The 25,936-nt window shown below is 39.1% G+C and overlaps 1 protein-coding gene and 1 pseudogene across 3 annotated transcripts in view; one reads left to right on the plus strand and one right to left on the minus strand.

Annotated features, from left to right (window-relative positions):
• Positions 1 to 25,936, minus strand: part of CCDC85A (coiled-coil domain containing 85A) — a 199,957-nt gene that overhangs the window by 10,484 nt on the left and 163,537 nt on the right. The window contains exons 4-5 of one of the 3 annotated variants that reach the window (XM_024753061.1): positions 4,290 to 4,424; positions 1,027 to 1,146 (exon numbers count right to left, since the gene is read on the minus strand). The exons of the other annotated variants lie outside the window; for them this stretch is intronic. Of the exons in view, the coding sequence (XP_024608829.1) occupies positions 1,027 to 1,146; positions 4,290 to 4,424 (255 nt within the window). The remainder of the gene's footprint in view (positions 1 to 1,026; positions 1,147 to 4,289; positions 4,425 to 25,936) is intronic. 3 annotated transcript variants of the gene reach the window in all.
• On the plus strand, positions 15,152 to 16,117 carry LOC112404896 (geranylgeranyl transferase type-2 subunit beta-like; annotated as a pseudogene).

The following is a 25,936-nucleotide window of genomic DNA, read 5'->3' on the forward strand; positions in this document are numbered from 1 at the left end:
GCCCCTTCACAAGAGTGCATCATCAGGCTGTTGATAAGTCCTTCTGAAACCAAAACAGTTCTAGAAAAGTCGTTGAAACCCATGTGGCAAAAGCAGGACTGAAGCACTCTACTTACTTTATGGCTCAGAAAGGTTGGACCAAGGCTACATGTTAGGAATTATAGGTAATTTGGAGGACAGTGTTTTATACTTTGGAACTGATGAAACTTCAAGGAACTGTCTCAGTTCTTAAGATTTTTATTGCCTGCCGTTTCTTCTCAGAGAGGTAAATATTTACACTGCTTATTTTATTTTATTTTATTTTATTTTCCTTCCCAGTTCTCCTCCCCCTCCCTACACTGCTTATTATTAATTTTACTTATTGGAAAGCTCCTTACTGGTAAAGAAAAATAAATGATAAATTTCAGCCAAATCTTTTTTTAAGTCATTGCTGAAGCTGAAGTATAAGCAAAAAATAAAATATCTTCATGAATAAGACCATATATCTATTTTCTAATACTCTATAAAGAAGCATTAAAGCATTAACTAGAGTTTGAAGACTTAATTTCTATTTAATGGTGAACAGAGTAGGTTTTTGTTTATTTGAAAACTTTCAGTACGTCAGTTGCAAAAAGAAAGAAAAATATGGTATCTTTCCTTATTTTGGCCAACTATTAACTTCCTATATTTGAAGACATCCATGCTACAAACATTGCACAGAAAATACCTGTAACAGTATTTTACACATATGAATATACATGCACATCAGACTTCAACTTCGATGCAGATAGATATGAATCACATTACTCGAAATAAAATGATAAAACTAGAGATTCAATTCAACCATAAGTATTCAAACCCACTATTAGTTTAAAAAAATTAAAATCATACTTTAAAACTTAAGATTAAAAAAAAAAAGTTACACCATAAGGGCTCAAAAAATAAAGTATCTATGGTTAAAACGAGACCGTGAGGATTACCAGACTATAGCGAGCAAGCCACAACACAACTGAAGTACTGGATAAATGGCTGTACACAGTTGGTTACCTTAAGAGAGTGTACCACGGGTTCAGGCTGCTGAGAAGGTGTGGTATGTCCACTGAAGCTAGCTGGAGAGTTGGGTGAACTGTTACTCCCATCAGCCCCTGATGACAACCTAAAAGAACCCTTAGTAGAAAATCAACAACTTTGTTATTAAAACAAAGGTCGTTTATAACTGCAGAGATGTCATTCAATATTCAATTTCACTGCCAAACAAGAATTAGCCATTTTGTTAATTTTCTCTAGCCTGTCCAAAGATGCTATCAACCTGTTAATTGGAAGACACTCTCTGCTTGACCAGCAGAGGAAAAAAAAAAAAAAAAAAATGTAACCAAGAGCCATCTCTATGCATTTCCAGATGTCACTTCTGATTTACCAAAGAGAGCAGTGCCCCCTAAGGAATGCCCATTAAGAACATTTCAAGAATGATTTTTGAAACTTAAAGCTACTCAAGAGTAGGGAATTTGTGAGTTACTCCACAGCTGAGTTACACATGCCCACTCAGCAAGACAAATGCCATATTCCATATGTCTCAGAAAATGCAGACACATCACCATTTCTCAAAGGCATATTGCTGCAGTCGAGAAATGGTGTCCCTTATAAAACCCTTCTTTGAGGGAAAGACCTATGGTGGAACATTTCCCAAAGAGATTTAACCATATTCAACATTTTCTTCAAGAATTCTCTTATTTTATGAACTTTTAAAACTGAAAAACAAAACAGATCACAAATTACATATTTGTAGTGTAGTGACTCTTCAACTGAACTGCTGAGAAGTCAGAACTTCGGCATTAGTCATTTGACCTGTGAGAGTCACAGTCACCCATACAGGAACTGGGAAAAAGTAAAAAACGTCACTTTTTCTAGGGGTTCCTCGGGAAAAAGACTAATGGATCAGGAAAGAAAAAGAACAGCAGTGATCTATCCTCCTAGCAAAAACAGTCTAATGGGAATTGGCCAAACCTGTTTTTAGGGCCTGAGAGATTTTAATTTCTGTCCATCAACAAATCTACAGATTTTTTTCATAATAGATTAATAACTGTTCCCTTTAACTTGATCCTATGAATCTAACCCCCGGAGAAGGAGCCAGGGAAGGTGCATCATGTGTGAAATCATGAAAGGAAGAAACAACAGTGATCTGGGATGTTAATTTTCCAGCACCTACAGGAGAGCTTCTATGTTGTGCATTTTGGGGACGGGAGGGAGGAGCTGAGCACAGGTTACAGGTATGGGTTTTACACAAACAACACTATTTGTAGAGAAATTAACTCTTCCTGTTGAGTTTTACAAAGGTGATTATTTGTATGCAACTTGGAAAATCTCTCTTCCCTTGTCACTGTCCTTTCTTCCTATGTCCTTGAAGGCTATCCTTGCCACCTCACAAGCCAACTGAGGCCATGTTCTTTTCCTAATGCAATCAGGTCAGGTCCTGCCCCCGCCCTCACTAGCCAACAGGGAGAGGAAGCCATGGAATCTGACATTTAGGTGACCTCTCCAGCTTCTGTCTGCCGTTGCAACTAATGATGAAATTAACAGGAGGTGATGAACAGCACATACAATTATTATAGCCCCAACCCCCTCTGGGAAAAAAATGTTTATAATATTTGTTTTGCTGTATTTGTAATTTGGATCAAATCAGACATAATAGTACCCAAAACAAATAATAGAAAGGAAACTGTTTGAAGTTTAAAGATGGTTAATAATAGGCACACACTCCCCCCACCAAATTTGGGCATCCTCTTCCTTTATAGAGATCAAATATTCCCAAAGCGAAGGAGTTATAAAGGAAGCTCTTCTTCCCTGAAAAGCCCTGATCCTCTACTAGTCTCTTTCCTGACTGGTATCACCCTTATGAACTCTTTGGAAAAGGCTTCTGAGGTTATACAGAGTTCACATGGACCCTCTCATTTAGACTCCACCACTGCAGTGCTGTTTCCTCTGACTGGTAATCTAACTTGGCAACAATCCTTCCCCCTCTGGGATACACTCTCTTCCAGTTCTCCCTTTCAAATCCTTTTCTGCCCAGCCCTTCTGTTTCAAAGGTTCCCTTCCCAGACCTGGCAAAATGGTAGGCATGTCAAATTCTAGCTTGCTATTCCTTGGGCACGGGACCTCTATCTTTCAGGGTATTTTGGTTTAAGAGAATTTCTGAAATCAATGATAAGTAGCTTCCCTAAACCAAATCCTCTGGGCAATTAAGCATTGTTTAAACTTAAGGAGAGTCCTGTCTGTTCAGAAAAACATACTTTTTTATTAAAGAAGTTTCATCATCATCATGAAGGCTACAATGGAAACTACCCAGTGGAGAAAAACTTATCATTCAGGGATTAAAGTTCTACTTAAAACTTGTCTTGCGAGCCATGGACTGGTAATCATTAGAAAGGTCAAGGTTTATTTTGTATGTAGTTTTTGTGAAGCCGCAAAGGTTACTGAATGCTGGTTAAGTTGTACACTAACAGGTGCTGAAGAGTTTTCTAGATTATAGCAGAAACAAGCACCTCATTCCATCACATCTTATTTAGTTACTATGAAATAAAAGCTTAGATTTCTATGTGCTTATTAGTAGAATCAGACCAATACCTGGAGTTTTCTCTGGGCTCCATCAATACATATTCTCCATCGAATAATACATTTTTCACTGAAGTATTTTTTAAAATATGCTACTGGGTGAAATACTAGCCCAACAAATAATTTTAAACAGTCCCTTGGAGTTTATTTCAATAAGATTTAGCCTGTTTATTTAAATCGTATCTTGGCTGGCTCAGGAAGACAGGGAATTTAAAAAGAAAAAAATCTTACTAAAATGGGAAATGTGACTCCCAGCTTTGGGGTTGCTTATTTTCAGGCTACACATGATGACACAGTGCATGCACCACCTCTTGGGTCAGCAGTCAATTTGAAAGGGCAAGGAATAATTTTCTGGGCTGGTCGTGAGACATCTGATGGTGTCTAACAATTCCTTTCCATGGCCACTGACCTTTAAACTCCTTTTCACAAAAGGTGCAGGTACTTTCCTCCTCCTCCAGTGTTTGGGGTTATTCAACTTTCACCCCCAGGTTCAGGGAAAAAAAAAAAACAAAACACTGAAGGCGACCATTTAGGAGGTGAAATAGACTCTACTCCCGCCTTCCCTCCCTGATTTGGACACACAGTGACTTTCTTTCATGTGTACAGACTTCTTCTTCCCCCCCCAGTATGCCTTTTCCTCTAGCAACAGAAGCCATCTGGTTATGCACAAGCAAATCAGCAGCTGACCCATCTTCACTCACCGGGAGAGTGGGCAGGCATCGTCCTATTCCTCGGCACCCTTGCCACCACTGCAAGACCCGCCGGGCTCTGGGCCCCCAGCCTTTCTCCATATTTGAGCTGTTTCTAGTTGGAGGTTGCCTTCTATTCTGGGTAGCCTTATATTTGGAACAATATAGTACAATCACTCAGAAAAATACTGTTTCTCAAGTCTCAAGAAAGCATATAGAATAAGAAGCTTAATGAAATGAACCACAATGACCACAATGGCAAGCTGTAACATGCACCTCTAACTAGGGAAAAAATTAAAACTCACTGAAGTCCTGTGTATGAGAGCTAATACTGATTTTTTTTAAAGTTTTGGGCAAAGGTATAACTAATTCTCAAGCTATCAAAAAGAGACATGATAATGCCAAAATTCCAGAAAAAAAGAAAAAGGAAGCTATTTATACAACTTAATTTTGTTGGTTTTATTTGTGAGAAACAGAATTAACATAAATCTTACAAGTATTTAAAACTGCAGCTTAGAAATTATTTGAATGCAATTGGGAGCACTCTGACCTTATGTTAAGAAACACAAGTTGGGTAGATATATTCAACACTCAGAAAAACTGACACTGCATCAAATTCTCAGCAAAATTTCTGCACACTGAAGAGTATATAATGAACCAAGAGATCACCATTGCATTAAAGTAACTATTTTAAATGGGACATATACACAGTTATCAACATTTCTAATTAATTGGTTAATTCCCGAATTTCTGTACTGGTTGGAACTAGAGACATCACAACTGACATAAAAAGAAAATACAAAATTTTTTTCCCCCTCATGACCAAACTGTGTAATTTTATTAAAATGATCAGAAGCAAAATGAACTAATTTGAACATAATTTCCTTTCCCTGCCAACTTTCACTAAGACCTGTATCTAAGAATGCTATATCCTAAGGAATAAGAAACAATTTTTAAAATATAGAAAATTCACAAATATAGTCCAAAAATTCCAGTGTGCAAATGTTTAAGTTAATTTTAGGAGATTGAAAATGAGAATATAATTTTTTAGTTCTCATTAATCTATGATCCTAGAAGTACGTGCTTTACTGTGAATAGTACTGGTTTAATTTTGACTTTTCTCTAACTTTTCGAGGCTGAACCATAAAGGAAATGTACCATGGTCTTAAGCGAAGTAAAAAAGGGGAGCAATCTTGACCAGCAGTTGGTACTCACAAAACTTTTTCCTGAATCTACAAAATCAATACCAGTTACCTATTAAATAAGTAAGTCACACATAATCCTCACATATGACAGAGAAAATTACAGATTTACACTTGGACCATAATGATCATTTCATCAAAGCAACACTGATTTAAACTTTGCTCTTTTAGTAATCATTTCATATGTCAGTGTCTAATTTATTTCCATCAACAAAAGAGTTATATCCAGGGCTTCCCTGGTGGCGCAGTGGTTGAGAATCCACCTGCGGATGCAGGGGACATGGGTTCGTGCCCCAGTATGGGAAGATCCCACATGCCACGGAGCGGCTGGGCCCGTGAGCCATGGCCGCTGAGCCTGCGCGTCCGGAGCCTGTGCTTCACAACGGGAGAGGCCACAACAGTGAGAGGCCCGTGTACCACCAAAAAAAAAAAAAAAAAGAGTTATATCCAATAACTTATAATATGGTTGATGGCTTAAAATTCACCTCCCATCCCAATCTGCATAGTTCTATTTCTGAGATGATCATTAACAACTAATGCAGACTTTTTACAAGTGAGTTCTGTCTTCTAAATTTGGTTCTCTCCAAGTCTTACACATCTCTCAGATCTCATGTTTTTTTGGATTCAACCAAGTAAAACATAAGAACATCTTTCATTCTTCCTTAGTGTGTAGCAAGATTAAATCCCAATGCCTCTCCACTGTAACAAAGCTTATTATCATAACCATGAATCTAAGGTAACATCTATAACCATTTAGAGGCCTGCTGAAAAGAGCAGTCATTTATTTTCCCACTTTCAGAAAGTTGATACAACATGCAACAGGTACGCCTTTCAGTATCTTGTAACAGGTTCTTTTTAAACATATTAAATATAGATTGTATAGTATTATTAATCCCATAAGAGGGGGTGATATATGGGCCAGTTTTTTATGGAAGAATAAACTACTTGATGATATCATTTGAAAGGAATAGGTCCTCTTTTAGAATCAGGATTATTGACCTTCTACTCATGTCAGCAATTTTCTTGTTTTAATTCAGGTCATGGAAAAATGTGTCTAGACCAGCCATCATTTTTGACCTTCGAGTAAAATATATCTGAATAATACTTATATACCAATGAAGGCTTAGCTCTCTGCTAGCTCTACAATTGTCAATCATGACATTTTTTGAAGACAGTTTCATAAAACATAAGCCTTCAATAACTCAGTGGTTGGAGTTATTTCTGGCAACTTCAGAGCGTAAAGTGGGGAAACACAGATTCCAGCCATCTATTGGGAGAACAGTTCCCAACAACCTTAAGAAAGTCACTTCCTATTCTCTGAGGAATTCTATTTTGCTTTGTTTTCTGGAGTTTTCCAAAGATCCAGACTCATTTAAAAAAAAAAAAGCATGTGTGAATGACCCTACTACTCCAATAGAAATCTGTGTATTCATCAGCTACTTTATATACAGTTACTTAGAGTAATCTGCAAATTATCTGGTACTCTGCAAATTATTTTACTTTGCTATATAGCAAAGTAATGCTCTGCATCAAGACTGTGTGGGAGGTGACTTATAGATCACTTACTGTGTGCTAAGTACTCATTATAGAAATCACAAATTCTAATACTCTAAGCAAACACCATAGATAAGGAAATAACATAGGCCATATATGATAAGCCCACAGCTAACATCATACCCGGGGGTTGAAAGCTCAAAGCACTTCCCCTAAGCCGAGAAACAAGACAAGGATGTCCTCTCTTGCCAGTTTTATTCAACATGGTGTTGGAAGTCCTAGTCATAGCAATCAGACAAGAAATAAAAGGAATACAAGTTGGAAAGGAAGAAGTAAAAGTGTCACTGTTTGCAGATGACATGATACATACAGAGAAAATCCTAAACACGCCACCAAAAAACTCCTAAAGCTCATCAGTAAATTCAGGAGAGTTGCAGGATACAAGATTAATATATAGAAATCCGTTGCTTTTCTATACACTGATAATGAACTATCAGAAAGAGAAAGCAAGAAAACAATCCCATTTAAAATTGCATCAAAAAGAATAAAATACCCAGGAATAAACTTAACCAAGGAGGTGAAAGACCTATACTCTGTAAAGTAGAAAACTCTGATGAAGGAAATTGAAGGTGATACAAGTAAATGGAGAGATATCCTGTGTTCATGGACTGGAAAAAATAATACTGTTAAAATGTCCACGCTACCCAAAGCAATCTACAGTCAATACAGTCCCTATCAAAATACCTATGACATTTTTCACAGAACTAGAACAAATAACCCTAAAATTTATATGGAATCACAAATGACCCCGAATAGCCAAAGCAATCTTGACAAAAAAGAACAAAGCTGGAGGTGTCATGCTCCTTGAATTCAGACTATACTACAAAGCCACGATAATCAAAACAGTATGGTACTGGCACAAAAACAGACACATAGATCAATGGAACAGAACAGAGAGCCCAGAAGTAAACCCATGCGCTTACGGTCAATCAAGCTACGACAAAGGAGTTAACAATACACAATGGGAAAAAGACAGTCTCTTCAATAAGTGGTGCTGGGAAAACTGAACAGCTACATGTGAAATAATCAAATTAGAACATTCCTTCACACCATATACAAAAATAAACTCAAAATGGATTGAAAGCCTAAATGTAAGACCAAAAACCATAAACTAGATGAAAACATAGGCAGAACACTCTTTGACATGAATTGTAGCAATATTTTTTTGGATCTGTCTCCTAAGGCAAAGGAAACAAAAGCAAACAAACAAACGTGACCTAATAAACTTAAAAGCTTTTGCACAACAAAGGAAACCATTGACGAAAACGAAAAGACAACGTACTTAATGGGAAAAAATACTTGCAAATGATATGACCAATAAGGGGTTAATATTCAAAATATATAAAACAGCTCATAAAACTCAATATAAAAAAAAAAAACCTGATTAAAAAACAGAACACCTGAATAGATATTTTTCCAAAGAAGACATACTGATGGCTAACAAGCACATGAAAAGATGCTCAACACCACTAATCATCAGAGAAATGCAAATCAAAACCACAAAGAGGTCAACCCCCTCACACCTGTTAGAATGGCTATCATCAAAAAGACCACAAATAACAAACGTTGGCAAGAATGTGGAGAAAAGGGAACCACTGTACACTGTTGGTGGGAATGTAAATTGATGCAGCCACTATGGACAATGGTATGGAGGTTCTTCAAAAAACTAAAAATCGAACTACCATATGATCCAGGAATTCCACTACTGAGTATATATCTGAAGAAAACAAAAACAAATTCAGACAGATACACACACCCCAGTGTTCACAGCAGCATTATTTACAATAGCCAAGATACAGAAGCAACCTAAGTGTCAATTGATAGATGAATGGATAAAAAAGATGTGGTGTCTCTCTCTCTCTATACACAGACACACACACACACACACACACACACACAAAATGTAATACTACTCAGCCATAAAAAAGAATTAAATTTTTACATTTGCAACAACATGGATGGGCTGGAGGGTATTATGCTTAGTGAAATAAGTCAGAAAGAGAAAGAAAAATACTGTGTGTTACCATTTATATCAGAAATCTAAAAAATAAAGGAATGACTATAACAAAACAAACAGATTCATGCATCTAGAGAACCAACTAGCGGTTACCAGTGAGAAGAGGGAAGTGGAAAGGGGCAAGACAGGGGTAGAGAGTTAAGAGGTACAAAGCACTAGGTATAAAATAAATAAGCTAAAAGAATATATTGTACAGCACAGGGAATATAGTCAATAATTTATAACTTTAAGTAGAGTATAATATATAAGTTTTGAATCACTATGTTCTACACCTGAAACATATTGTAAATCAACTAAACTTCAATTTAAAAAAGCCAAAAAATTAAAAAAATTTAGTATTATATAATGTAAAAATGAAATGAAATAAAATAAATCATGAATTCTAATACTATAAGCAAACACCCTAGATGAGGAAACAAAAGCATCCCTTCAAATCACTGACGAAGATAAAACATATTGGTACTACTATTCCTCTTTAATGACATGATATCTGGAATATCTTTTTCCATGAAAATTGAGATTTGGAATACTTTCTAGTATTGTCCTTAAAATAACTGACTTCTCCTTCAAAATTAGGGAAAAAATATGAAGCCATTCAAATTTTTAAAAGATCATCTAAACGAAAAGAGAATACTTATATTACTTACGGTCTCACTGAGGAAAATTCACAATGTGAGTTTTAAGAGAACTAGCAGGATGAAGCTATTGTGATTATTTTCTTGCTACTTTATGGTTCTATTTTATTTATTACTCTTAGTAAAATTATTTTAATTGACACTCTGGAAGCTTCCATTCTTTTGCCTTATAGAAAAACATTTTAAAAACATCTTTAACAAGAATAAAAGAATACTATGTTTTTATATTTTATTATATAAAATACGGGCTTCCCACTTAGATATAAATCAGATGTAATGCATTTGTAACAAACATTAGAGCTCAGCCCCTCATCTATTATAGGAAGCCAACTATGAAAGCCTGAAGATTGATCGACTAAAGTGGCTTCCTGTTAGTTAAAGATGTTTAATATTTTATAAGTCCTGAAGCTAGGTCAAACTATCAAACAGTGCATCATACCTCATGAGAATGCATACCTAGTTTAGGAGGGAGGATGAATCCTCTCTTTCCCTATTATATGGCAAGAGTAGGTGCTTTGCTTAATCTCATCAGGAAAAAAATATTTTGTTCAGTTTGATCAGTCTTCATTCTGAAATGTTGCAATACTGCACCAGCACACAGATAAATGCTCAGATCAGAAGAGATTTTAAAGGTCACCTTAACAAATCTTTTCCAAAAGATTCCTGTCAATGGGCTTAGAAATGCTAAGAGACCCTCTGCTTTGCTCTAATAGATAATAGTCGACTGTACTCAGGGAAAAGTACTTTTTTATTTAAATTAACTAAAGAATCTATTCAATACTAATTTAAAATATTAGATGATCTACAGATACTCGTTTATTCACTTAACAAAGTATTTACTAAGCACGTACCAAAGATAATATTCCGTATAATGCCAAGTAGGTCTCTATTCCAATAAATTTTTGTTGAAAGAAAAGCACAGTGAGTTCAGATCATTGACTATAGGGTCACAATCAGGCCTAGGTTCAGATTCTTTTTTTTTGATGTGAACCATTTTTAAAGTCTTTATTGAATTTGTTACAGTATTGCTTCTGTTTTATGTTTTGGCTTTTTGGTCGCAAGGCATGTGGGAGCTTAGCTCCCTGAGGAGGGATGGAGCCAGCACCCCACTTCATAGGAAGGCAAAGTCTTAACCACTGGACTGCCAGGGAAGTCCCTAGGTTCAGATTCTTGATCTGACACTTAGCCCCTGCATGACCTCTCTGTGTCTCAGTGTCCTCGTCTATAAGATGTGTATAAATAACGGTACAGTGGTACCTCAGTCTATGGGTTTGGTTTACTTACATGAAAAGGGCTTTTCCAGCAGTACCTGGCCCACATTAAGTGCTAAGTATTTGCTGTCATCACCACGAATGTTTTCGCTTTGCCTGTCAACACATTTATAACTTGTTTGCCAATCTACTTTCACGTGTTTATTATTTAGAGCAGTTCTCAACCTGAAGTGATTTGGCCCCCAGCAGGGGTATTTGACAAAAATGCCTTGCAGACATTTTTAGTGGTCAAAACTGGGCAGTTTCTATGGGAATCTAGTTGGTAGAGGACAAGGATGGTTCTGAATGTCTGACAACGTACAGGATAGCCCCCTACAATTTTCCAGCCCCAAACGTCAATAGTGCTCAAGTTGAGAAATCCTGAGTTGGAGAAAGAAGTGTGCTGGGAAACTGCAAAACAAAATTTCTGGTGATAGCTCCATAGCAGATTTTGCATATGAAGGCAAGTCGCCACAAGATTTGGAGCTTGTGATGATTTTAAAGGAAACTCTCTGGGCTTCAGCCCTCAAGTGGTCTAAGTATAAAGACATCTTTATTTCCACCCCCAAAAAGGAAATTACTCTTTCTAACAAAAGGAATAGAATTAAAAATACCTGCTATATCCTACTGCAGCAGCAGATAGCAGAAACAGAATACTGAATGGGCAGGCTCAGGGCAGCGTTCCAAAGAACAAAGAGCTCTTAGAGTGGAGAGAGAGAGCATGCTGTAGCGCCATGAAAATGGAGACACCAATCCCACAGAGAGTAAAACTGGCAGAAGATGCTTTGTGGACATTATGGAAGAAAATGAAACTTCCTTAGCAATACAACAGGTAAAGATCCTGCACTTAACCTTAAGTAGTCACACTAGGAAAGAATTAAATTGCCATCAAATAGAAATGAGGGCCCTGACACGTGAAACAACATCCCAGTGCAGGTGAGAGCATCCTGTGATACGCAGAGGGGAATCAGAGTGAGAGAACACTGGACCAGGACAGGGACCATTCTCTCCTTCATGTAGCTAAGGGCTGTGGTCTATTGACACAAGTCTCCTCAGTAGGAAGAAGACTCCTTGAGGGTGTGTCTTAGTAATAACAGCTCTCAATTACTAAGCCCCTACTACATGTTAGGTCTCTCCTAAGTGCTGTCAGTTAAAAGATTATCAAGACTATAGTTCTTATGAGCTCCTACTATTTATTAAGACATGAACTGTTGGCCTGGCGCTTGTTCTCAATAATTTATACTCCGTAGTGATTTTTTTCTTTTTGGTTGGGGGCCCCGATGGTCTTCTTCTGTTCCATGTACTCACTACTTAGCTCCTGGGCTGCAAGGAGATCCCGTAGATCCTGGGGAGGATCAGGACAGTTTAGAATGGTCCAGGGGCTTGGCGAGGTCAGAATAGAAGTGTGTTCATATTAATAACTGATGCAGGAGAACTGGTACACACCAGCTAAACATCACCTCTGGGCCCTTTTGACTTCGTCCACTCCAGACCCAGAACTGTGGCCACAAGACTGACTTAAAGCCTGCAGCTATAAGAACCCAAAGATTTTGAGACTTGAGATTTGATAAAGTTGCCTAAAGAATTTGTTGAGAATTGCTAACAACTCACTTTGGAATACTATGTGAGTCACGGTATTGATATAAACGAAATACAGTAGGGTTCCAGCTAAATACAGTTACCAAGAGACTAGTCTATTTCCTGTTCTTTCTTCTCTTTGGGTTTGGGGTTCCAGTGATACTTTTCTGGATCCCATGCTTTTCTTGTCCCACACTGGTGTGACCCAGGATGTCATTCTCTTGATTCTGGTTCCTTATTCATTCATATTCTTTCTCTTAATCTGGAATAGGTATTGAAAAAGCCTGCTTCCATCCTGGCTCTGATGAGCAAATCGTGATCATGTGGACTCTACTTTCATGGTTTGACAGAGGGTGTAATTACCCTGACCACTCACTGTAAGGTGAGCTGATAAGACTCTTGTTCATAGCCCTATCCTGTTTTACAGTAATATTTCATGTATCTTGGAGCTCCCTGAGGTCACCACACTTGACTTTTATTATCTCTGTAATCACAATGACTAGCACCCTATCTACATGTAGTAGTTGCTCAATAAACTTAATATATTAATGGATAATCAAAATCTATGTGTGAGACTGTGGCTTTTCCTCTGTCGTCTCAGAAATAGTTGTGTAAATGCTTTACTTGTGTGCCTGTGTACTTGGTAATTAGTAGGTACTCAGCTATTTGTTAAGTAACTAAAGCACACTTCTAGAGTGCTAAAATGGCCTGAAGTAAGTGAAGCTGACGTTACTATGATGGTCCATATAGACTTTTTTGGCAAGTCTACAGAATTTAAACAGACTAAATTTCCACTATTTTTCCTTCTCATTAGCCAGTTATTATTTGAGCAAAATAAATTTATTCTGAAAATCTGGAATCACTTCCATCTATTTCTAAAGCTGCAGTGAAGTTCAAATACGTTAAAAAAAAAACAAAAACAGAAAAACCAAAGAAACGGTAACTGAAAAGATCACTAGGAATGGTTAGCAGACCAAAAGTAGAAATAAGACCCTATTACTGAGGCATCCAGAGTATATGCTGATTTCCATCAAAATCATTATGTAATTTCCATACAAAATGATTATATAATCATTAGGTAATTACAAAATCATTATGTAATGTGAATATTAAAAAAGTTATCATCAAGAGAAATATTATTCTCAACTTAATTACGTGTAGGCCAATCAATCTATAAGTATCCAGGCGTTCCCAGCTAAGGAAGCCAGAAGGTAGTATTTATTCATTCACTCCTCATTTATTATGCCAAATAATGGCTAAGATTGAGGTCTGTGGAGTCGCAGTTGAGGCTGTGAGGAACTTCAGTTCAGAGAACCTGAAATATTAAACAGTTGTCACAGTCAGGGAAACAGAAGTTGTTCAGAACGATGTGAGCCTAGGACACGAGGGACAGAGTACCAAGAACTGAGGCTGACATGAAAGGCAGGAGGTCAGATGATGGAGAACCTTCTATACCATATGAAGGATTTGAAATTTATTCTATGCTGAGGGATGAGCTACGTGACAAGACCTGATTTGGTTTGATAGATTGCTCTAGGAATAATGTGGAGAATGATCTGGGTGGGACAAGACTAGGTAGGATAAAGTCTAATTAGGAGATTAACAAAGAAGTTCAAGTAAAAAATGATTACCCATCACCTACACTGGACAATAGCAGAAGGAATAAAAAGGATATTGATGGATTACAGGGCAGGACCTTTTGAGCCTTAATATTTACTTCAGTGGAGGCAGGGAGGCTGAAAGAGGACTCTGGGATGGGTACCAGCTAAATGGTCATGCCATTCACCAGGATAGGAAATGCCAGGGGAAGTAATATATCTCATTCATCAGATTTTAGAATGAAGATCAAAGAGGGAATTAACAATATTAAACACAAAAGCATCTTTCTCACAAATACCCCCAACAAATGGTTTTCTTCTGACATGTAAAATAGGAGTTTGCAAAATAATTAAATTGTAAATGACTTTAACTTCATGCCATAATGAAAATATGTTCTTGGAAAAGAAAATAATTCTGAAATATCTATCACTCCAGGTGAAACTTGAAGATATTTAAATACGGTTTCCAGAAAAAAATAAAATAAATGAAAGTAATTACGGAGGTTAGCAGGATGCCTTTTTACAAGAATGAGAGAGGGCAAACCCCAGGAAGAAAAGAATTAATATCTTGAAAGGGCCAAAACAGCCAAAACCCTGTATCTCTGTAGCCAGAGCAATAACAGACAAAGAATAACCAAGAAGGCCTGGTTAAAAAAAAAAAAAAAAAAATAGCTGTTAAACAATAGGTAGGAAATGTGGACAATTAGATTTACGTGCATTCTGCTTGTAAGTAAAGAGTTTATGTGCTTAATTCTTGTCTTTTATTAACCATACACCTCCCTGTGAGAAAGACTGAAATTTCTAGAAAAAAAAAGAAAGATCATACATCTAAATGAGTTTCCAATCAGGTTGACATTAAATAGTAAAAGTTTTTGGCATTCTTGCTGAGACAAACATATCTGAATACTTTTAGGTCTCGAGCTTATAAACAATGGAGCAGGAGAGGGGCATGAGAAGGAGTGAGAGTCAGGGCATAGAAACGAAATGCCAGTGTAGATGCAAAAGCAAAAAAGTAATTCTAGCTCTTTTCGCTTTCAGACATGGGCACACTGCAGAAGGATGTTATTATCAAGTCAGATGCACCTGACACCCTATTACTGGAGAAGCATGCAGATTATATAGCATCTTATGGCTCAGAGAGAGATGATTACATTCTTACTCTCTCTGATGGTATTAATGTTATTGACGTAAATAAAGTTGTGGAATATGTTCAGAGTCTACAGAAAGAAGATGGTTCTTTCGCTGGAGATATGTGGGGTCCCACTAAGCAGCTGGTCTAACTGGAGTTAATGGTCTGCTGGAAGTTCCAGCAGGCACTGTGCTAGTTATATCAGCGTACAGGAGCACTAGAACAGAGGGGGCCAGTCTAAAAGATAAGGGCTGAATGCAGTGCAGGCCGGAGAGACCAGCTGCTTTGTGGGATGTGAAAATCTACTTTTATATAATAGGGAGAAATCGATACAAGATTCTCTTTTTGTGCGGTGGCAGTTTGGCTCTATTGGGGAAGCGGGGTGCTATTAATGTGGAAAAGGCAATCGAATTTGTTTTATCATGTAGGAACTTTGAGGGTGGGTTTGGTTGCAGGCCAGGTTCTGAATCCCATGCTGGGTAGATCTATTGGTACACAGGATTCCTGGCTATTACCAGTCAGTTGCATCGAGTACATTCTGATTTACTTGGCCGGTGGCTTTGTGAATGCCAGCCTGCGTCAGGTGGATTCAGTGGAAGGCCACAGAAGTTCCCAGATGTATGCTATTCTTGGTGGGCTGGAAGGCTTCACTGGATTGACAGAGAGAAACTGCACAGTTTCACCTTAGCGTGTCAAGATGAAGAAACGGGAGGATCTGCGGACAGGCCAGGAGATAGGGTAGATCCTTTTCATACTGTATTTGGAATGGCTGGATTGTCACCTTTGGGAGAAGAACAGATTAAACCTGTTAGCCCTGTTTTTTGCATGCCTGAAGAAGTACTTCGGAGTGAATGTTCAGCCTGAACCAGTGAGCTAGATCAGATCCCTTGATGCAAAAGGTGCTTAGTGTCGTTTTACTGGTTTAACATTTCAGTATTTGAAGTGCTTCACAAACTTAATGACTGCCATTTAAATATTTTGTATATGAATTGTGTTGATTTTAATAAATTATATGACACATTTAAAAAAAAGTAATTCTAATTAACATTGCATTTGGCTTACAGAGCAGAGCTGAGTAATGATTGTGTTAAATACCTCAGCACTTCAGAACCCAGTGGAAGACATGTAGCTAGAGCCCCAGGGACTAAACAGATATTTAGGACAAATCCTTGCTGAGGTTACTGAGAAATATTACACTGTGAGGTGGTGTTCACTGGCCTGGCTTTGGCAAAAGGAAGGGTCTACGGTATCTTCAAGGGTCTTCCAGTCCCCGAAGCTCCCACACAAAATGGGGAGGTCAAGATATGAGAGAGGTCAACAGAGAGGCGGGAAGAGTCAGCTTCATCCAAAGGCAGCTACCGCCCTAGGATACGCGTTCATAACACAAATAACAACGGCTACCTGTCGGACTGCAGTTCACCCGTGCCATTTTGTGGAAAGCTCTACCTCAGGGCAATTCACAGTGATCTGACTGTTAAAGGCTTACAAAAGCAAGAGTGGTCCAAATGAATCTAGGCCCCATAAGCTCTGCACACATGGTAGTAATAAAATCACCAGCAGGGAGAAATGAGATCTCTCATTACTGACAACACCGTTAAAGCACAAAAGGAAACATCATGGGGACGTGAGCTCAATTTTCATAAACGGCTCTTACTAGGGGAGGAAGAAAATAAGTGATTTTAAAATATGTTTATTTGTGCGCTACTTCCTAGCATAAATAATTTAGGATGTACTGCATGCCTCTCTCATTCCCTACCTTGAAATCTTGCAAGTGTCCCAGGGCGCAGTCCACAAACCACTTTTTTTTTTCTCAACACTCATTCACAAAAATTTCTAATTCAGTCGCATAGCCATGTATTCTTTCAAATATTTATATCCAGCCCTGCCCTTTCCCCCGAGTCCCATATGTATACATCTAACTCTGCATCTGACATCTCCTCGTCGATGTCCAACATCTCAACTTTACCACGCCCCCAAAGAACTTGATTCCCCTGCACCCCTTAACCTGTTCCCCCCAATCTGCCCCATCTCAGTAAAAAGCACCACCAATCATACGGTTGCTTAGATCAAAATCCAAGGATCATCCTTGACTCTTCCCTGGGCTGCCATTCACTGCACAGTCTCTGTAAACAGTTCTTCCTGGGGTTGTTGTCAGTACCCAACCGGTGAAGCCATATGTGGTCTCTTTCCCTTATATTCCACATCTAATCTGTCATAAAGCACTCCCAGCTCTACTCCAATATATAGCGTTGTGAATCCATACCTCCTCACCATTTCCACCCCTAGTTCAAGCTACCATCAGCCCTCTCAGTCTACCAAAGTAGCTCCCTATTGAGTGTCCTTATGTCCCCTCTCCCTGCCTCTACTATCTTTAGTCTGGTTTCAACCCAATATTCGCAGAGACCTTTAGGAAATGTAAATAGATACTATCATACCCTCACCCAATTCCTCCAATGGCTTTCCGTCAACTCAGACCCCAAGTCCACACGCTCGACCTTGGTCAACAAAGCCCACAGGGTCTGTTCCCTGCCCATCTCTGACTTCACATCCTGTTACTCTCTGTCTCACTCATTATGTTCCAGCCACTCTAGCCTTCTAGCTCCTGTTTCCTCAGACACGCCTATCTCATTCCTACCTAAGGCTTTTGTCTTTGCTGTTCTCACTTCTTGCAATGCTCTATTCTAGCCATAGTCTTTTCCTTCCTTCGGGTCTCTTTAGATTTCACGTCCTCAGAGAGGCTTTTTCTAACTCCATGTAAAATACCCCCTTGCTCCAGTCACTATCCAATTCTGTACCCTGCTTTTGTTTTGTTAACAGTGATTATCACTTCCCAATAATACGTATTTATGGTTTTAAAAGAATAATCCACCTACTAAGATGTAAGCTGCATGAATTTCTTATTCAGGGCTGTATCCCCATTGTCTAAAACAGTATCTCTATATAAGGGATACTCAAAAAATACTTGAGGGGTGGCTTCCCTGGTGGCGCAGTGGTTGAGAGTCCGCCTGCCGATGCAGGGGACACAGGTTCGTGCCCCGGTCCGGGAAGATCCCACATGCCACGGAGCGGCTAGGCCCGTGAGCCATGGCCGCTGAGCCTGCGCGTCCGGAGCCTGTGCTCCGCAATTGGAGAGGCCACAACAGTGAGAGGCCCGCATAACGCAAAAAAAAAAAAAAATACTTGAGGGGTAAAATATTGAATGAATGGTCAATACAAGTCATCAGCCTTATGTGACCTATAGAAATCCCACTTCCTATTTGTTAGGGGTTGTTTTGGTTATATTAAGAAAAGCAGAGAAAGCCCACTAGTCACTCATCATTGAATGAATATCCCTGTACTAATGGAACAATAAATGTCAACATCTCTCATTCCAAAAAGCGAGGTTACTGCTTTTGTCTAGCCTCTATGAGATTCTGGGAATAAAAGACAGAATAATTGAGGGACTTCCCTGGTGGTCCAGTGGTAAAGAATCCACCTTACAATGCAGGGGACGTGGGTTCCATCCCTGGTCAGGAAACTAAGATCCCACATGCCGCGGGGCAACTAAGCCCACACACCACAACTACTGAGCTCGCACACCTCAACTAGAGAGCCTGCATGCCACAAACTACAGAGCCCCATGTGCTCTGGAGCCTGCACACCACAACTAGAGAGAGAAAACCCACAAGCCACAACTAGAGAGAAGCCCGTGTGCCGCAACTAAGACCCGACGCGACCAAAAAAAAAAAAGAAAAAGAATAACTGAAATAGAAAAGTTTCACCTCATCCCTCCATACAAATTTTGACCACAGCTAACGCCACAAACCAAGTCTGACTAGTTAAAAAATTTTCTCTCTCCTGAAGTCTCTGGTTGAAGAACTTAAGAGGAATAAAAGGGCCAAAATTCTGAGATCATCACTAAATAAAGGACTTGGCTGAAGTTTAAAATGCACAGCTAAATTTTTCTGAAAAGTGACATTATGAAGCTTTAAGAAAGGCAAATCTTAAAAAAATATTATTAAGTTAGAATCTTTACAGTAGTATCATCCTGGAAAACAATCAGGTCTACCAGTAGTAATAAGTTTTCCAAGGCTGGCTAGAGCTATTTTTCGAAATAAGAAGGAAATAATATTTTGCTAACCCACAAGACTGATGACCCAGGGACTAATGAGCTCCATAATCAACTCACTGCCTGACCCCTCAGCAAGTTACTTGTCCTCAGTGCTAAACGGGAGAGGCCTATCAATTAGCTTCATGTGGTGGCTGTGAAGGGGGACTAAGAAACCTGATTGCAAAGCACTCTGAAAACACTGAACACTATAGAGACAGGCTTGCTAATAGCCAGGTTGCCACCAGTCACCATCTAAGCATTGCGAATGCCCTTGGCTTCTCCCTCTTGGCTCTTCTGATATCAATCAATTGCTCCTGGTGACAAAGACAAAAAGACAAGTGAGGATTCTTCTCACCTGCCTAGTCCTCTCACTCACTTCTCACTTCCTGGGCCACAGGAAACATGCTGGAGACTTGAACTGGCCTCAGTGTTCCTGTTGTTTCCAAAGCAACTTGCAGAGCCCCTATGAAGGAAGAGACGCTGTACAAACGGCCAACTGAAGGCCTTTCTTTTCTTTCCTTTCCTTTCCAGGTACACACAGACCACAATTAAAACCACATATTTAACAAAGATGATGAGAGAGGAGAAGATTAACACGAAGGACTTGAAAACACAGAATTCACTTAATTCTTATCAGTGATCCTCCCTATTTCTTATTCTTTCATGAAATGCCCTCACTTAAGGGAAAAGGGAGATTAATTGATTTCTGACCTCCTCCCAAGCCAGACATGGTTTTCCTCATTCATTGATAAAACACTGATTTAGAATTTTGCTTGTCTGTGAGGGACTATATAGAAATTCACGTCCTTCCCAAGCCACCAGCTGTACGGTATCTATTTTAAAGACAAGCCTGCCCCATGTTGTCTTCCCAGCAATTTCTTGAAGGTGTGCAAGAACAGCCAGGACACAAAAGCAATATAATCACTCGCTCACTAAAGTACAGATTCAGTCACCATACACATGCGTTTCAGAAAAGTACAAATTTCCTATCTGTTAGCACCACAATTGTCCTTCCTGTATGGGAGGACTTGCCTTTTCAAGTCAAATGCAAGCGTGTGGATCCCCAGCAGAATCATTCCAAAGCTAAGTGGTTTGCTCCGAAAGAATACTTTTATCTCTTGCTCAACTACCCCTCTGGCTCAGCTGCAGCACTTTTCAAATACCAGATACTGATTACTCAGGGCAGGTTTGGGGGTGATAAGACAAAGGAACTTAAACCAATGAAAAAATAAATAATACTTATTGAGAAGAGTATTTGCATACAATAAATTCCCTATGCACAAATGCAAATTTATGTAACAATATGAGACCAATTTTTAAAAAATAATATTAACAGATAACCCAAGCAATTGACACATAAATATTTTTAGTGTAGGACAAGGGTCAGCATACTACTGCCAGAGTTAAATCCAGCCTCTTTCTCCTGTGTTAGGAACAAAGTTTTTATCAGAACACAGCCAAGCCCATTCATTTAGATACTCTGCATTTGTGTTCAGCTGTTTTGGTGCCACAGTGACAGACGTGTAGTTGCAACACACCATATGGCTCACAAACTTGAAAATGTTTACTATCTGCCCCTTTACTAAAAAAGCACCAAACCCTGGTTTAGAAGATAACAAGGTCACTGCAGATTGGAAGAGTCTGGGAAGTTTCTAGAGAAGGAGGCAAGCAGCTTAAAGAGAAACTACAATTGAACCAGAAGATAAGTGATAAGTGGACAAATATTTTTTTCCTGAGTAATTATTTATCTACAGACTAGAAATGTCCTTGAGATTGAGAAAAGGATGAGATCTTCCTATGCTGAGAAAATCATTATTAGAGTGATGAAACTCTCAGTGAACAGCAAAACAGATGGACTAGAAAATAAACTGGGTTTCTTGGCTAATTCCCAATTCACACCCCAGTGATACCACACCAGAGGTTTGTCGTGGATGGAGGTGGTGGTGATGGTGCTGGTCGTGGTGTTTTCAAAGCTAACTTGCTTCAAGAGAAACATACTTGCCACGTGACAAGTTTCAGCAAAATGGGGAGAATGCTAGACTAGTGGTAACAGAAAATCTGGACACGAACCTTGCCTCTGCCCATTAGTGAACACACTCTCACCTGCAATAGAGATAATCATAGGAACCAAGGTCAGAATGGGAATCAGTATCCCAAGATGGACTCAGTGTTGGTCCAATACCCAGGACCTCAGCTGATACTCAGGCTGTGGTTAGTGCTTGTGTCCTAAACAAGCCTCCAGGGCAGAATGGGTGATTCAACCATCACATCCTGTGCCCTGAGGCAGACCCAGCTGCAAGGGTCACAGATTTTTCTAAATCATCCGTCCTGCTGTGGTCCAAGCTGTTTCTCACAGAAAGAAAGGTCCATTTTAGGTTACAACCTCATCATTTAAAAGAAGAAAGGACATATACAAATAAAAGAATTAGACACTATCCTTTTCATGACCTATAATGGGGTCTCTCCTGGAGCCCTGAAGACTTAAGATTCTGAACAAACGCTTAAAACCAGTAGGATTGATGCCTTCAAACAGAATTACCATAAAGATACATCTAAAATAAAAAGCACAGTTTAATGAGGCAATAAGGTATTAAAAATCAATGTGATAACAAAATCGAACATTTTCTACTGGTTAAAAGACTAGTTAAGGTCTATTGACTCACAAATTACTCTGGCATCATTTATAGCCCTGAAGCCCTGAGAAACCACCTAGAATCCAGAGATGTCTTAGCACATTCTGGTAACTGACTCTGAAGAACCTTGTCAACATCAAGATCCTGAGCAGGGCGCTTACTTTACGTGAAAAACATTGGAAGGGCAGCTGGCCTTACCTGCTCTCATGCCCACTTTGATCTTGTTCTCAAGTGTCAAAGACTCAATATAACTGGTTTCCCTAACTAAGAGAATCCTTTTTAATAAAACGAATGCTGTGAGGCCACATAAGCCACCTTCTTTAAAAATTACCGTTTAGTAGAGGGTCCAGTCTTAAATGGACCTCTCCAAAGTCCTTTTCAATTGGCAATGAATGTGAGCTGCCATCACTAACTACCTTACCATTTGCGGAAGTCAACAAACGCATGTGAGTTTCGCTGGTTAAGGAATTGTGCATGAAAATAGGAGTGAGATGAGAACAGGGGCTGAAGAGTGAATGGAATTTGTCCCAAACAATATAACAAATTTACAAATGCAGTTGCTAAAGTCCCCTCTGTCTAACTCTATATCGGAAAGAAAGCATTCAAGTTCTAACTAGCTTCTGTTAACTTCTGGCACTCAATACATGCCTGGCATCCAAAAGGATGAAGACCCATCATTCCCACACAATTTATTTGTGATCAGATTTACTGGAGTTGTGATTTATTTCTGAGTGTGTATTTTATGTTTTACTTTTATGATATTTCTGTAGTTAAGGTTATTACATTTCCTAGCATATGAAAATGTTTAAATAAAAAAATTCTTCTTGACATTAAGACACACCAGTCTTGAACGGCAAAAACAGCTGAAATACTTTGACTATTAAAAAGCATTTCTTAGAGCCAGCTTTTATGTAAGTCCAGGATGGCTCCCATCTGCGCCTGGGTTTATTAGTTTTTTGTTATCTGTCAAACATTAGAACTTCTGCTTCACATGTTGTTCTGTTGCAAATGAGAGGCATCTTAGGTCAAGAAAAGACAGTATCAAATTCCTTTATTTGCTATACTACATTTACATCAGATTTACATTTCCTCCATGATCCTTACATTTTTGTATCCAATCTTCTTTCTAATAAACTGCTAAGGGCAATAGCTGGATGAAGAAAACTACCAAAATACTAATTAGTCCAAGGGTTTTAAAGCAAGGTTAGCTGTCTCCTTGTGTTTTATTTTTCTCTTTTTTAAAAAAATAATAATTCAAAAGTTGCTTCTACTCCTCCAAACTATATTACGGAAGTTACAAAAATCTGAAAGAGGATAAAAATTCTGAAAGAGGGCGCGATGATCCGTGTGCCTCAACTAAGCACTCCTGAGATCACAAGTATCTGAGATGAGTGGATTTTTGTGAGATATCGAAAAGTTTGAGGACAAGATGTTCTCCCAAAGGAAAGAATTAGACCAGGGAGAGACACTTGAAACAAGGATAATGAAACACTTTCAGAAGGGAGGAACGATCTTTGAATAGGCTGTCCCTTCACTACTAGTGATTCTGGGCTTCACGCTAAGACCCTGTGGTAAGAAGTACTTTTTCTATAGGCTTTGGGCCTGGAACAAGGTGGATCGCAAGCAGGAGTTGGGGAATTTTCTCAGCCCAGGAAATGTTGGGAGACCTGATCATAGGAGCCTTGGGGAAGGGCCAGGACCTCACTATAGCAGCCAAAGTCAGGACCAGACTATGGAGGCCAGGGAAACCTGTACACTTGAGGAGGGAGCAGCTCCCAAAGGCAGGCTCCCAGGGGCTGAGTGCACAGATCCCATCCCCCCACCCAACCTGTGCTGGCCTGGCCTTAGCAAACACAGTCTACCGTGACTTTCAGGAATGCCACATTTACACGTGTGGGTGGGTTTTTTCTTCCAAGTACCCCATTGCTTAGCAATACAGAAACTACGTTGTAGAATTTCTAGATTAAGCTCTAAAATAACCCTAAATCTACTAAGAATTATTTACCCAGCCAGTAAAGGCCCTTAAGTCGTGAAACAATTAAGGGGAAGCCTGTCATTTATTTCATACGCTCTCCTTCTTCATTCTGCTTCTCTACCCATGCTTTAATTAGCTTCGTGTGTCAACATGACACCAGTTTATACAGGCTCCGTGGCACACGATCTAAAAGATAATAAAGAAAAGTTCCATGTGAACTGTAAAAGTGACACTGATAACTGTCTCGCGATGCACCTCCTACCATTTTTCTTTCATTTTCTACGACAACCACAGAATCTAAAGAAAGGCCCGGTCCACTTCTTGCTGGCTTTTATTTCAGGTGCTTTAGTCTACAGTCTACAGTTGTCTACAACAAATAAGTTTCCTTTGAAAGAACATTGTCTTCTTTCTGTGGATCCCAGTATAGCTGCCATTTGATCCATATGCAGGGAGTCGTGTTATTCTCCTCAGTCTAGTCACACTGCAAAAGACTAATATCTGGTATCTCGTATCTCTGTCATCTCTTTTTCACAGTAATCTATTTTGGCTTCTTTCATAATTGAATTCCTGAAAAGTATGTTACATTTTAAAATAAAGAATGTATATTGTTTTGGTATAAATTAGAGGTAAATAAAAGTTGATTTTCTAACATTTCCTATATTGATGATCTCTTTCATCATAATTTTAAAAACTCTGTGAAATAACATTCTCCATTTATTATATGAAATCCTTTGAAATCGTTTTTAAGACTTTATTTATTTATTTATGGCTGCATCAGGTCTTTAGTTGCGGCACGCAGGATCTTCGTTGAGGCATGCGGCATCTTTCACTGCGGCGCACGGACTTCTCCCTAGTTCTGGCGTGTGGGTTTTCTCTTCTCTGGTTGTGGCGTGCAGGCTCCAGGCTGCATGGGCTCTGTAGTTGTGGCGCTCAGGTTCCAGAGCGCGTGGACTCTGTAGTTTGTGGTATGCGGGCTCTCTCACTGAGGCGCGCGAGCTCAGTAGTTGTGACCCGCGGGCTTAGTTGCCCCACAGCATGTGGGACCGTAGTCCCCTGACCAGGGATCGAACCCACGTCCCCTGCATTGTAAGGCGGATTCTTTATCACTGGACCACCAGGGAAGTCCCCCTTTGAAATATTTTTAACAGTGATTTGTAAAAAACGTTTATATTGGTTTATGTGCTTACTTGCCTACTTTACATATCTTAAGTTCTGGGGATCTTTATCATTGGTACCAACTTTGAAAAGGCATTTCTTTCTCAAATGATAATACCTAATAGGTAATACTGAATTTTTAAAAAGTAATAGGACCATTCACACTTTTGGGCTCCCTTTGAAATACTGTGTTCACAAATTGGGTGTAGAGTACAGCGCTCAACGATACTTGTGGAGTACCACGGAGACCATGGCAGATCGAAGAGCCTGTGCTTGCCAGGTGATGAGTGACACCCATGCATACTTCCTGAGCACTCCTCTTGATCACTGGAGAGAACCAACTCAATCTTCACTGCGTTTCTCTATCTGTTCTCGACTACAGACCCCTTCATTCTGGGACTTGGTAACTTTGCATGGGTATAAGATGGACACACACGCTTTTACTTATCCTTGGGCTCAGAATGTTCAGGGCTGAAAGAAACCACACTTCCCAATGAAGAAACAGAGGCCTTTGTATCTGACCAGAGAGAAATCCATAAGGATTCACTACACTCATCTTGGTTATTTTAAAATGTGTATGTTGTTAGGGAAAACTAGTGCCTTTATGTTCATTACATATAATTTTATATAAATAAGGGGACTGCACATTATCTCTCAAAATATACACAAGCTCACACTGCCCAGACTAGTATGTAAGCCCCATTACATGCATACTTGATATGATATGAGCCTCAAAGATTTACACATAAGACTGTACATTACTTAAATTTAATAGCTGTCTGATGAAATTTTATTAACTTTAGAACACAATGAGGAAGAATAACCCACAACGACATAAATACA

This window comes from Neophocaena asiaeorientalis, unplaced genomic scaffold (assembly GCF_003031525.2).
Source record: "Neophocaena asiaeorientalis asiaeorientalis breed wild unplaced genomic scaffold, Neophocaena_asiaeorientalis_V1.1 scaffold100, whole genome shotgun sequence".
Lineage (NCBI taxonomy): Eukaryota > Metazoa > Chordata > Mammalia > Artiodactyla > Phocoenidae > Neophocaena > Neophocaena asiaeorientalis.